Source organism: Vespula pensylvanica, chromosome 8, assembly GCF_014466175.1.
Source record: "Vespula pensylvanica isolate Volc-1 chromosome 8, ASM1446617v1, whole genome shotgun sequence".
NCBI lineage: Eukaryota > Metazoa > Arthropoda > Insecta > Hymenoptera > Vespidae > Vespula > Vespula pensylvanica.
Genome location: NC_057692.1, coordinates 6,823,783 through 6,839,003, shown reverse-complemented (window position 1 = coordinate 6,839,003; position 15,221 = coordinate 6,823,783). Strand labels below are relative to the sequence as shown.

The following is a 15,221-nucleotide window of genomic DNA, read 5'->3' as shown; positions in this document are numbered from 1 at the left end:
TATTCGTTATTCAATGTAGTTAGAAAACTTACGCTTTGTTGACCAGATCCACGGTCTCTTGCAAAAGTGATGACGTCGATAAGCCATCTAGCACCCTTCCATACTGTGTTTACCTGAGATTGTAGATCTTGTAACCTCGCAAGTTTATCTTTCGCCACGCTTAATTCTAAAGAGCTAAAAGCTTCTCTATGATTATGCTGAGCTTGTGCGGTGTCCAATTCCAATATACAACTTAGCCTTGAATATCGATTGATTACATCCTTTTGGTATGTATTTAAGTGAACCATTTCGAATACTTGAATGGGCAAGGAAAGTAAATCTCCTCGTTGTAAAAGAATTTCTCTGGTTCCGGGTACGCAACACGCTGTTTCTGCAGGCGGTACGGTAATAAGAAATGACACATCGTGCGTGAGATCGATAACTTCGGCATCATAAAGTCGATGTATTAAAGAATCCTCTGGATTAATTTCCATATAATTAAAGAGACGACGTGATGTCGCGGAGACCAAATCAACGAATAATTTCTGTTGTTCTGTACCCTGACATTCGTTCGTTACATTCTCTTTTTCCTCTGAATCTTTGACAGAATTGTCGGAGGCATAAATACGAGTTATCCTTTTCAGATAATCCCATTCCTCCCTGATAAAAATACAGTATATTCAATTAGATTACTCGTTATATACATATATATTTGCAACAGTCAATTTTATTGATTACTTACGCGGATACATGAGGGTTGTCACGTATTTTACAATGTGGCAAGACGTTAGGTGACTTTGCCGGTACAACCAGTTGTATAAGATCCACGCTACTTTGCATTTTCAAATAACCAAGATATAAACCCCTTGATAATTTGATGCTACTGACTTGATGATATGTCATTTGTTCTTGTATACTGGCCATCAAAATATCCGCTACGTTGCTATCTTCGTGAGTTATAATTTTTTTAGTGACTTTACTCAAAGGAAGCCATCTACTATTTAAGACTGATACGAGTTTTGGTGATTTAACGTAGTTCACGGTCGCAAATACAAGGGTTCCTTGAATGTCTCTGATCGGTTTATGGTATAACTGGCCAAGATCTTGTATACACAATGCAGCCTAAAGAGACAGTTGCATCAAATAGATTGATGAAATTCTTTTATCCAACGAACTCGTTGATCCAAGAAAACGAATGAAAAACTTTCTAATATAAACCAACCTGCATTTGTGCAGCAGCCTGGAGCAGTTTTATCCTAAAGTGATTCGTCGAACTGCTGTGACTTTTCTCCATATCTTGTCGGAGAGTCTTTACGTCGTCCCACGTACATGCAACTTTCATCAGCCAGTGAAAATCGTTATAAATAGAACTAGGATAGGTTTCATCGACCTCGATCACAGGTAAAAAGTCTTCATTAGTGACGAGAACCTTATCCTCATGATAAAGCAAACAAGCAAGAAACACGCCACGCCGCAGATTCTTCTGAAACTTGCTTGTTGCGGTAAAGAGTTGCTTTATCGTCGTTTTCTTTTTGTGATTGCGTCTTTGAACTGCTGGTGTCTCGTGCGTATATTCCGGACGTCTTATATCGGTAAAGAGAGTGTTCAATTGCTCTAAACGTCCGGCAAATCTTGGTACCCTGCCGTCAACGTCTCTCCAACCTTTATAAACATAAATTCACATATATCAATACTTTCTTAAACTCTTACGAACTGATAAATGCGATAAAACTTACTACTAGGAGTGACATGAGCAGGAACCGAATTCCTAAATCTGCTGTAGCCTTTTAAATTTCCCGCAGCCGCACGGAAATAATATTTTTGTCCTTGAATCAGTCCATCGATACGACATTCTCTTTGTTTCATATCCAGAACCTCTCTCTCCCCACATATAGTAGAAAAATCCTCCTTGAGACTCCACTGAACTTTGAATTTCGTACAAATTGGAGAATCGTGTGAATCTGGTTCTTGAAATCTGACTGTCACGGAGGTTGTACCGGTAACATCGACTGTGACCATGAAAGGCATGTCTGGTGGTCCTGTTATGACGAATAAATCAAATGTTTGCATTATTATATTATTCACTTTTCAAAAACTTTTAAATCGGTTTATTGTTAGTAAAACAATAATTATAGCTTCCTAAGGAAATTTATATACATCCAATAAAGCCTTTGGTAAATACAAAATTTAATAAAAAGGTACCTACTTGCTTGATCGAAACCTAACAACATTTTTCTCAGTGCTCGAGCTCTCCTTTCCCAGAGGGCCAGTTGTTTGTCTTCGGTGCTGCCTCCGCATCCCGTAAGATTATTATGCTGTGTCGAGAAACTGGCTCTGTGGCTGCTCGGAGGTTCCAAAAGAGTACTACCACCGCTGCCGGAAGTACTGCCACCGAGTTCTTGGACTCGGTGTTCCGCTTCCGACAGTAACGACGCCAAATGACTGCCCAAGGACTCTGGTGACTTGACTGCAAATAAAGATAGTGTTACTACAAATGGTATGTAAGAGATCATATCTCTCTTTCTCTCTCTCTCTCTCTCTCTCTTTGTCTCTTTCTCTTTTCCTCTCATTCTCTTTCTCCTTCCCTCTCTCCTTCTCTCACTCATGCGACACCTCTTTATTTATGGTATAGGTAACTTTCATAAGAGATATTTTGTTGTGCATTATATGGAAATGAGGATGAGGTATAATAATTAACACAAGCTATCACACATTGAGTATATAATTGTTATTTTTGTAATGATTGTAAAACGAAAATATAAAAAATATCACATTTAAAAGGAGAGCATTTAACGTTAATCAGAGATTTTGATGCTAGCATGAATCACGGGACAGATATTATGCGAACTACAAATTCCCCGAAGACGAGCGACGGTGAATTTAATGCGTCATTCTGTTATCACGAAGAATCTGGCACACGTGAGAGCAATACGGAAATAATGAGCAGGTATATGGCAAGCGATTTAGGTGGGGATCGTAATATTCAAGGACACACACTAACAGTAATAGAATCACAAGGTCCATTTATCGCTTCTCGTTTATTACGGTCACGTTGTTATATTTGTTCACTATCAAAATGCATAAAGAGTAATTTTGAAAGTTCTATAAAAAATATTTAAATATAATCTCATAATCAATAATTATCTTCGAAAGTTCTTTTGATTATAATATTTAAAGATATGCATAAAAACTCGAGAAAAATTTTTAATTGTATGCTATATTTAATCATATGTTATATCGTGACTTTTTTCGAACCATTCTATTAATTATTCTGTAAAAGTTTTAATTATCATACCAATTAATACAACATATCTAATTATAGAGAGATCTTATGCTTGAAATCAAATAAAAAAAAAAAAGAAAAAGAAAAGAGATAATATCTAGTATAGCCATATACATAACTTTCTCTTCACTCTCGTTTCTATTATGTTTAACTATATCTCTTTTGATAGCAAATCGTTTCGAAAATGAATAATAAAAAGTAATCATCATTCTTTGGAACATGTATTTCTTTACTTACGAAGATCACAAAAATATTAATTTACAAAGCTTATAAAACGTTTATCGATAATGCATTATTCAATTATATCTCTAAGCCAAAATTTCTTTGATTACTTATTATTCATGATACTTCATCATGATAATAATGGAATTAACCATATAAGAACACCCAGAGGATGGGGACGTTATTATTAGAGCTTTCGCAATATTAGTCTAAGATGGAACATTAAATGGGCGATTAAGCGTCCCAGATTTAAAATATCCTTTCTTATTAAAATAATAATAATTATTATTCTTATCATTATCATTATTATTGTTACTATTAAAAAAAACATTATTTTAATCTGATCATTTGTCCTTTTCTCATGAAATCATACGGATAATTTTAAGAGAGTTTCTCTCCTTCGATTTGTAATGCACGGAGAGAATTTCAAAAATAAACTCGTTAAACGAATTTTAATGTTACTGTAATTCTACATTGTTCTGTTCGGTTTATTGTTAATGTTTTGAATTACATGTAATTTGTGATTGTTCATCAAAATATTTTAATGTTATAAATATATTGTTAATATTCTTTACTGTTCGAAATTTAAACGAATACTTTTTCTTTTTTATTTTTATTTTATGTTTTTCCTTTTTGTACAAAGGCAATTTTAAAGATGAAATGATATGCAAATGATAATTAGTTGCGTTCAATCAAGCGATGACATTTCGTGGGTAAGCATGAATACGTTTTAAATGTAAATTTCACAGAAGCTTATCACAGCTGCAATCTATATATCTATACGTCACTATATACGCACGTATGTTAGATACGAACATAGGTGAGCAATAAAAATCCAGGAAATATAACGCACTCGATCTCAACGAACGAGCAATTCCATCAAGCATATCGACTAATAACGTTCTGAGAGTGCACAATTCTATCACGTTAATCTATCCAATGGTATGGCAATAAAAATAAAGAAAAAAAAAAAAAAAAAAGAAAAAGAAAAGACTTGCCCGTTGTACTGGGACGATAAAATTGCGGTAGTAACAATTTCATACTTTTATGACTGCGACGGTAAAGTTAAGAACAAAAGAAAAAATAACAATTCGTTTATTGATCATTTCTGTCCTTTTAAATTGGAGATCAATAATTCTACTCGTTTCGATTTCCTTACTATAAAAGGATCATAAATTTTTAACGATTTTTAACGAACGGATACTTGAATATAACAATATTGAAAAATGAAAAATGAACAATATAATATTGCTCGTTCAATTTCATAATATAGTTATGTATAAATTATCTCGATATAGATATACGCCGTGATGTTGCAACTGCAGCTTACTATACCGACGGAGCTTCTAATTACAACAACGACGCGGCCACGATGCGCGGATCGCTTTATTTAGGATCAATGAAGCGATGAAGCTGATTATTGCCAATTTCATGGACGTTATCTTGCCTCAGAATCGAATCGATTGAAAATGGTTCAATGTTGTTACACTTCTCGTGTTAAAGATACACTTCTCCAATGTTACACTCTGTTACCTAGGAATATAAAAGTGTTGAAAACTCTTTTTTCTTTTTTTTTTAGATTTTTACTATAAAATAATTTACACATAAAACTATTACATTAACCTTTGAGAACATTTGAGAATTAATTAAGAATTTAAAATAAATAATAATAAAAACATGTACGTATATATATATATATATATATATATATATATATATATATATACACGTCTGACAGCTTCTCATATTATATTAAAGAGAATAAGAAATTATTGTTGAAACTAAAAAAAAAAGATTTAAAGCATGTCGGAAAAATAAAATAAATTACAAAAGTAAGAATAGCTACGGATAAATGAAGATCACGTTGCCAATTTAATTTACAGTACGTAGACCTTCCCCCTTGGACGACCATTCATCAGAAGAGATTGACTTTCTTCTCGTTTAAAATCGTACATCTCCTTGTCTCGTTACCTTTCTCACGCAATTTCATGAAAAAGTCTCTCGTCTCTCGTTTAACGATACGTAGTTATCCACTTTACATCGATTTTTAAATCAGAAATATCGCCCGCTTATAAAAATTTGTGATAATTACTTTAGTCCAGTGATAATGCCCAATATAAAAAGGAAAAAAAATAATATTCTTTTGTAAATCATTATTAAATAAAAACTTAAATTCATCGAATTCCTATAAAAATCTCGAAATACTTTTTCGGATGCAATGATCATCATTATTTCTATTTTTTTAAATAGTTTTTACTTATTTTCTGATAATAAAATTACAATCATTCATTTAGCACCACATTTCAATGTTTAATTAAACAATGGAGTACGATTGTATCGAATCCATATGTCGTATTTTGAATTTGGATCGAATGATTATCTTCGATATCGGTTTGCAAGCTCACCAATACTATATCTATGAAGTTTTTCATACACATATATTGAAATCGATATTGATATCGAAAAAGAAATCGAGAGAGAGAGAGAGAAAGAGAGAGAGAGAGAGAGAGAGAGAGAGAGAGAGAGAGAGAGAGAAAGGGACAGACAGACTGACAAAGAGAAAATGAAAAAGGATAGAAGTGCGTAGAAAGTATTAAACCAAAGATCGTTAATAACAACGAGAGAAGTGTTTCCGGTTATAGTGTAAAATTCGAATTCAAACGTTTCATGCATTTCTTTTTACTCTCGTTTAATTTTCCTCTCTTTCTCTTTCTCTCTCCCTTTTTTTTCCTTCTCGTTGTCGTCGTCGCTGGAACGCAATATCTCTCGTAACCGTTTTTATTGCCAGCCACGAAATCCTAATTGAAAAACCGTTTCGTGTTTTGCTATCCTATTGCTATCCCATTTTTCTCTGTTAAAACCCTTCAAATTTGCCAAACAAAAAATAGAAACACAGTGGTAACTTTGTCAGCTCCATCGACATATCTTTTTAATTTTTCTTTCTATTTTTTTCACAATCTCTTTTTCCCATTTTTCTTTTCTTTTCTCCAATCCGCAAATTACCTGCCATCTGAATACCATGCATTTTAAAATTGACTTATGAATCCCTCCATCGTCGTTTCTTGATCGACCTTAGAATAATGATGTATTATAGAAAATTCTTCGAACGGATACGTTATACGCGTCGATGAACAATGTGAACTCGTCTCGAGGCAGCAACCACATGGAAAATGACGTTCCGATTGATTTCGGTTCTACTTACATTGGTTGCCTTCCTGAGCACCGAACGTGACCAACATCTTCGCCAGTGGTCTGTTGTTGCTGAGTACTGCGACGTCCAATGGCGATAAACCGTCGCTGTTTACGCTGGAAATAGAAAAGAAAGAAAGTTAAAGAAAATGAAAGAAGAATATGAGCTCCCTTGAAAACGAAAATCATTATACATCTTCTCTGACACTTCTTCCTGATTTATTTTTTTATAGAATATAATATTATTTCCTTTTGTTTTGCTTTTTATAATGAAAGAAAAAAAAATAATAATAATCAAAATAATTTAAAAATCGACATTTCACCGTCAATTTAGAGATTCACATAATTATATAAATTTTCTAAAAAATTTACAATTCTATGACATTTTATATATAATAGGCATAATTTAGAAGAAACATGATCATTCCAGTTGAACCTTCCAAGATCAATACAAACATTACTATAGAACGTTCGTATACTTTACGTAGACTGTTGAGATCGATAACGATACGTTCGCTGCTCGTATCGTTTTCCAATGACAGGAATTAGATCTTTTGATCGTTTGATCAAGTACAATGTAACTGTTCTATGGGATATCCGTAGCATCCGTTGGAAACGAGCTTACTTACTCGCTTGTTCTCACATGAACATGTTGAAGTCGATTCGGTGCAAACGATAATCCGTTTACCAAACACATACGCATACACATTTACATAGACAGAAGCTATTATCGTTCTTTGTCTATGTCGTAGAGAGAATTCAACGAAAGCAAGTTACATTCAGGTGCGAGAGAGCGAAACGATTGCTTTAGCAGAAAATAGCCAAGATCTTCGAATCTCGAATTAGAATGCTTTCTACTATGATAGGTTTATAGAGTCGAGGAAAGCTTTTACGACGTTCCATTTGCCAATTTCGATGAAAAAATGGGATGGAGAGCAGGAAAAAACGACTGTCACAGTGCTCAGGCAATCAACTCGTGACTCAGGACACGTACTGACCTTATACAAAATTAGACCAAAATTTGCATTTCTCGAGGAAGTCAAGTCACATGAAGTAATTATATTTTCATTAATAACTTTCGATTAAAACTGGTTTGGTTTATCGAATATATCATTAAACTATTAACCTACATCTAAAGAAAAAAAAAAAGATATCGAACGAAACCTTTAGATTTTTGTTTATTTTTTTATATTTTTATAAAATTTTCTTACGTATTCCAGATGGTATGGACAGTTAAAAAAAGTTGAAATTATTTGCACGATCGAACGATGCTCAAGTTGGAATCTCTTTCGATATCGAAGACGGAGAAGTTTCTAACAACACTCAGTTAAAAATCTTCTCTTTTATACATCAATTTACTTTCTCTCTCTCTCTCTTTTCTCGAAAATATTCCAACCAACGGAAAACAACTTTTGAGAAATTCACAGATTGAGTGAAACAACGTATCCTTGACAAATAATGTATCGGTTTTCTGTTCTCATCATCGTTGCTTCGAAAGTTTGTCCCCATACGTTATATATTAACTTCCGGTATGACAAATACTGTGTCGGAATATCTTTCTATTTAAATCTTATATATGCAATGGTGTTAGGTTCTCTCATACGACAAAAAAAATTTTTTTTAAATCCGTTTATAAATATATTTTTCTTTTTGTGCTTATAATATTTTGCATTATGTGTGACCATAAGCACATTGATTGATAATTTATTATTCTTTTATGTCGAATAAACGAAGTCAAAGTTAAAATGAAAATTGTATAAATTTTCTGACCTGTTTACGTCCACGTCGGTCGATTCCAAAATTGTTCTAGCTTTGTCCAAATGACCATGTTCGACGGCTGCGAAAAGAGCTGCAAATGAAATAAAAAACATGTTATAAGCTAAGTTATTAAAAATGATGAAATGAAACAGTATAATTCATAAACGTATATTCAAGATACGCATACACGCTTATATCAGACTTAATAACCAACATTATGCTAATGAGAAAAGTCAGCCGTACGCGTTTTAATGTAAAAAATTATAAAGAATATACCATGCAAATGTATGTTGAGGGATTGTGCCGAGAGAGGATTAATATGTATCGACGACAGATTGTTCGAATGCTGTTGTGGCTGTTGCTTCTTTTTTCCAAAACCTTCCAGGAACTCCATACCTTGTAGCGATTGCAGTTCTATGTAAATAAAAATAAAGAAAAAAGAAAAGAACAAAAATATATAAATAAAAAAAATATATAAATGGAACTTAAGACAGAATAAACAAACAAGAAAGTAAGAAAATAATATTAAAAAGTTTCAAATCCCGAAGAGATGAACAAACAAAATTTCTATTAACTCTGAATCTATCTATATATGTATAAGATCAATATACTCTAGAAAATAATAATAATTTTGAACGAGAGAAATACGAATGAAAATATTTTCACATCCCTGTTTTTTTTTTTTTTTTTTTTTAACAAAAGGGAAGAAAGAAAGATACCAAAAGAAAAATAATTAACAAGAACGATTTTTCATTGATCCGTAGTATTTCTTATAAATACGTTCGACTTGTTTCGGAAGATCTTCGTAAAGAACAAAGGGTTTCGAGTGTTCATATTGTCTTGTGGAAATCGATTCTACGCGAGAAAGCAATTAACCGGTGGCAAGAGATCGCTACTAATGAAAAGCTTTCCTGCGGTCTAGCGTACTTGATCCGGAAGTGGTCGTGACGAGAACTCGATCCTGTCCGATCGATTCTAGATCCTTTGATTCCTTTCCTAGTTTCTTTTTACTGGCGCACATTTTGCTACGAAAGCTTCCACCACGAGCATTCGTCCAAAAATTAGTTAAATTATCTACGGTCCTGTTTCTGCAGGATTTGGTAGGGCAAACACTATCCGTATTTTCAATACACGATCGAAGATCACGATTATATTTCTCTCTCGATCTTGATGAGGCATCGATTTCGGTCTCGGAATAAAAATTCGTCCTTGGTCGATCGTTCCTTTCATATCCTGGACTTTTATCTCTTCCGAAGCTTCTATCTTCTCTCATGCTGAAACTTCTAACGTACTTGAGATCAGATTTGTTAGAAAGTAACGATTTCAAGAGTCTTTGCTCTTCGAAATTAGTTTTTTCGACTACACATTCATTTCGTTCCTCACGTGTTACATGTTCCTCATTTTTCACGTTGATTTCAATAGAAGCAAAACTCGAATCAAGGGAACTGTCTAGAGAAAACGTAGGATTCTCGTAACCGTGTTCGTCTTTTTCTAGCTTTCCCTTAGCCTTCACTTCTTGATCGTTTCTCTTTTTCGAACTTTCCTCGGTTATCATTTTTCGACGAAAAATACGTACGACTTTCGGTGACTTAGTTTCGTCCTCTATTCTACCCTCCAAGGATCTTTCAAGATCTTTTTGGTTCTTCATGCTTATTCTATCGTCGAGAAAAAGCTTCTTCTCAAAATCCTTCGTAATCTCGCGAGACTCGACTGCGTCGATGGACGAATTTGTTTCCGACGACGTTCGACGATCTTCCTGAGATATGTCCTTGTCCTTTATCCTCTCATTTCTCTTATCGTTCGACTTCTTTTCGTTCTTCATCGAATTCACAAACGTCCTAGGCAATTCCTGTTGCTGTTTCGCTTTTCCGAGATCCTTCGAGGATACACGTGTCGTTTTACATTGATCCTTCGAGGACACAGGCGAAATTTCGAAGCCCGAGGCAAGCTTGAAAGCCGCACGATTTCGGATTTTCGATATCAGTTTTACCGAAGCACGAAACGATCTCGATCTTTTCAACGTCGACATTCTGCCGTCGTTCGTTGTCGATCGTCTCGATAATAATTCCATTTTTGGACTGGATGTTGACGCAGCCTTTCGAAATTTCATCTGGAATTTTTCCCTTCTATAGAAATATCGATTATTCTTTTCTTTTTTATTTTTTTTCAAGGATCGATATAATACAAAAGAAAAGTGATATTTTTATTTTTCTTAAATATAAAATGATTCCAATTGTTTTTTTTTTCTTATTTTTTTCTTTGGTGATTCTTTTGTTTGAGAAAACGACGAATGCAGGACAATATTCTTTGGCTTGATATAGCTGGAAAAAAAGAAAAACGAGAGTAGACTCTCGTAAAAAGTTCTATCGTTTTAAAACCAAGATAACGCGATGCTTTTTATCTCGGAGAACACGAAGAATGTGTTTTTCGCGAAAGTCAAAAGTGAATCTTTCACGAGGAATTGCCTTTAACTACCTGTTCTTCGAAACAATTTCATTTCTAGACTACGTAAGTACACGGTATCGCATGCCATGAAAGATCTTGTTCTTTTTATTTTCCGCGGTCACGTAAGTTCCCTTTAAAAAATTAAATTTCTTTTTATGAAAAAAAAAATTAATTTTGCGGAAAGCAGACCGAATATCTTGCTTTTCCCTTCCCACTTTCCTTTTTTGATCTCTTTTTTTTTTATTTTAAACCTTTGATAACTCGTTGGAATAATATTTTTGAGTAATCTTTTCTTTTCCCGTTTAGGTTTAATAACGATAATAAAATGATTTTCTCAATCGATAATACGAATGAATATCGAGCTAACATATCACTTTTTATTAAAGCGTTTATATTGCTATTGGAGAAAATATACTTTCGAGAGATCGTGCTGATAAAACTTTAAGCTAGGAAACCGAAGGACTTTCGATCTGGGTCAAGTGCACCGTCGAAATAGCAGTAATTTGAAAATAAGAGCGTGACTTACAATAGTACTGTGGGCTATATAACAATAAGTCACGCTATTACCAAACGAAATGTGTTATCGTGGATTACAGTATCGCTAGACTATTCTTACCAGGAAATCCGTCGATGTTAAATTTTAAAGCATTCTCAAGATATGTCGAAGCAGAGTAACGATTATATGAGTTACAAGATAAGAGAGAAAGAAAGAAAAAAAGAGAGAGAAAAAGAGCAAGAGACAGAGAGAGATAGAGAGAGAGAGAAAGAGAAAGAGAGAAACAAGTCTAACAATGAGAGGGTTGTTCGTGGCCCGCCCAAATATCATTTGCACAACGACGTTTTCTACAGAGAATTGTCGTCTGGTAGAGCAACCAGATGATTTCTTATCTCTCTCTCTCTTTCTTTCTCTCTTTATCTCTCGTTCTCGGCACGGGTCCCTGCCATCCTCTAAAACGATTTTATTATTTACTTAGGACACGCACTTGAGCAATTCTCCGTTGTGTCCCGACAATTGGCCATTAAAACGAAGTGGACTGAACGTCGCCTCTTCCTCCTCGAAGCGAGCGACAATTTATCAGCTCAATAAAATTTATTACTTACGTCCGTTGGTTGTTAGGATCTACGACGATAGTGTATCGCCTTTCTAACGTCTACCAGGGATCTTTCATTTCTCTCTTTCTCGAACTTTCTTGCTTTCTCTCTCTATGATCTCGCGAAATTACCATAAAACGGGCCAAGTTCCTCGCTTTGTAACCGTCGCATGTTCTCCATAGCAACATTCTCTTTCTCTCTCTCTCTCTCTTTCTTCCTGTATCACACACGACAACGAACTCGTGAGAGATTGGACATAGTGCTTTTAGCCGTTTAATGTCTCGGAAAGAATACAAAACACGTGCATCATCAATAAATTTGCGTATTCTCCATACACGAATGTTCTTTTCTCTAGTGATTGTAAAAGGACTTCTCAGATCGAATGTTATTTTTCGAGTTATTCTTATTGACTTTAGTCTCACGAAGATGCTAAACGATTTGCGTCAAAGCCGATATCCTCGAAACAGAGATTTACACAAAACTACTATTATTTCTAATATATACTTATTTATATCGAAGGATTATATTCAAGACCATTTTATTCGTCCGTTGTATTCGATTTTATAAACTTTTCTAGGATCTATTTATTGATACTAAGATTTGATATAAAATCTAGTTCGTTTAAAAAAGAAGAAGAATAAATGATTTCAAATATATCGTATATATGCAAAACTCCGTTGCGAGTTAAATCGACCTGTATTTTGTATGAATAGACGGGAGAAGAGGAAGAGAATTTTTGTTGACTTATGAAAAGAAGTCCAAAAACATTTTTTCAAGATGGACCAGAATCCTTGAATAAGGGGTAAACGAGCATAGCGGTTAAAGCGCAATCGCTCGAGCATGCTCAAATCGATTGGAAGGGATGGAACGAACGGTCTCTCTCGCGATACAGATTGGGGCTCATTAGAAGTTAACGAGAGAATTATGGTCTGCCAGGAGGATAACAGGGTAATCAGAGTCTGGGCAAGTAAATCGATTAGACTTTGGATTCCCTGAGAGAATAACGAAAGAAAAATCTTTATCTTTTTTTTTCTTGTCAACACTATGTAGAATCTCTCTCTCTCTCTCTCTCTCTCTCTCTCTCTCTCTCTCTCTCTTTCTCTCTTTTACTGTTTCCTTTATCATTCGCGAAACTAACATTGCCTCGATCGAATCTTTTCTTTTAGTTCCATCAGAGGATACGATGGAAATCTAGATTAAAAGAGAGCACCTGGTCCATCGAACAATGGAGGAAGGTAGAAAGAGAAGAGGAAAAAAAGATGTAAGAAACAAAAGGGAAAGGATAAGAGCAAGCATTGTTCCCTCTCTTGCTTTGACTTGCATCGTGCCAATCAATCTCGACTGTTTCCTCTTTTCCTTTTGCCCACATACCACTATCTGACACACAACACTCTTATTTTCTCTTTCTCACATTATACCGAAAGTTGGACAATTGTTAATCCCACGGAGATATTGTAGTTAATAACGCGGCTTCATTTCTCTCGTGTGTACCTTGAAACTTTCCTCCTAGGTCAGACTCTACTTTATTCGTAATTTCAAAGAATACTTTTTGCTTTCTATTTCTTTTTTCATTCATATTTAAAGACTGACTTGTAAACGATTTGTTGTTTGGAAAAAAACAAAGAGAGAGAGAGAGAGAGAGAGAGAGAGAGAGAGAGAGAGAGAGAGAGAGAGAGAGAGAGAGAGAGAGAGAATAGAGACAAAAAAATAGTTAATACATCCTAAAAAATCTCTCTCTCTCTTTCTTTCTTTCTCTCTTTAAATCCAAAAGATCGTTAGCCTTATTATCAACGAGTTCCGTTACGATAAAGAATTATCTCTTTCCTTTCCGGTGATAATTGTCATACTTTTTTGATATCTAACGTCGTGACCAATGATGAGACATCTTTAATGGTACAAATCATTTCTGCCAATGACAGATTTCATTATGAAATTATAGATTAGTTCGTTTAGATCGATTAGAAATATCGAATGAACTAATCGAATGATTGTTAATAACGATTAATTCAGTCGATGAAATAAATTCAACATTCTTTCATTAAACGCTAACAAGTATATCGCGTCTTATTTCTCGAGTCTTGTTTTTCATGCCTTGTTTCTTTTCATATCGATCTCAAAAGAATAATAATTAAGATTTTTCACGTAGGAAAAAAAACTTTTCGCAATTTCGTCGATAGTAATAATGCACTTGTCCCAGATTGAAAAAGAGGTTTTATTAAAAACAAGTTCTTGGAATACGTATAGGTGCAGTCGATTGGTAAGTTCGATTTATCGATAAAGTTTCTACCTTCCTATTAGTATTATTAGCTATAGGTACTTTTTTTATTTCACAACGATTCGATATCTTTCTCGTATATTGTATATCGTTTTATGTAGACACACATACTCACATAAGTCAAAATAAATACCTTTGACGTAGGAATGTTTAATCGTGTTCTTGATAACATTAATCGTTAGTCGGTTTAATACCAATAGAAATTTTTAATATTCTTTCGTTGTTCTTTCTGCTAACATGCGTTTGCAATTTAACGATTTAATCGGCCATATGGCGTGAAAAAGTCATTCGAATGATGTATCGCGTAGCTAGCTTCGTTCGATATATATATGTACGTATTTCTAAGCACCATGTGTTGCGTTCGTGTTCTCTGGGACAGAACGGAGATACGGGTAAAGTCTATAACTGTGGCTTACAATTAGTTAAAGTCGGTCCATACCAATCTGCTCGGACAATTTGTCGAGAAATATAGGACGTCGAGACGAGAAAGAGCAAACTTACCAAACGAACCTCATTATGTTAATCATAAAAATAAAAAAAAAAGAAGAGAAAAAAAAGAATACTAAGCAAATATGCGAAAGAAAAAGAAAAGACGTTTTATTTTAGGCACATTTCCAACGAGATGATTATTGTTACTCAAATAAAGCTTGTTCGACAATCCTAAATTATATATATTTTGCAAGTATTTTTATTTATTATCAGTTACTATCAATTACTTATTTTTCTTTAGGGGAACGGGTAGAAGAGGCGAATATCTCGAGGATTTTTAGACTTTCGCGAGAAAATTGAAAAGAATGAGACGAAAACTGTTCCATGCTCGATTCGTTTCTAGTTATGCAATCGACTGTGCATCGAGGTTAACCTCTCAAGGACGTTCATGCGTCCGTTCACTGGCCGTTCGAATACCACAGCGAAACTAGCCATTAAAGTCCATGACAGAATGTTTTGATTCTTCGTGTTTTCCCAGAATAGAGGAAA

The 15,221-nt window shown here is 34.3% G+C and overlaps 1 protein-coding gene across 7 annotated transcripts in view; it reads right to left on the bottom strand.

The window, feature by feature from the left end:
• LOC122631385 overlaps positions 1-15,221 on the bottom strand; it is a 92,356-nt gene that overhangs the window by 4,822 nt on the left and 72,313 nt on the right. For 4 of the 7 annotated variants that reach the window (XM_043817027.1, XM_043817028.1, XM_043817030.1 and 1 more), the window contains 8 exons: positions 8,708-8,845; positions 8,444-8,522; positions 6,687-6,790; positions 2,186-2,446; positions 1,716-2,018; positions 1,202-1,641; positions 722-1,101; positions 33-639 (listed from right to left, as the gene is read on the bottom strand). In XM_043817027.1, the coding sequence (XP_043672962.1) occupies positions 33-639; positions 722-1,101; positions 1,202-1,641; positions 1,716-2,018; positions 2,186-2,446; positions 6,687-6,790; positions 8,444-8,522; positions 8,708-8,845 (2,312 nt within the window). Of the gene's footprint in view, positions 1-32; positions 640-721; positions 1,102-1,201; positions 1,642-1,715; positions 2,019-2,185; positions 2,447-6,686; positions 6,791-8,443; positions 8,523-8,707; positions 8,846-9,358; positions 10,753-15,221 lie in introns of all 7 variants that reach the window. The other 3 variants (XR_006327694.1, XM_043817026.1, XM_043817032.1) reach the window with 2 other exon arrangements.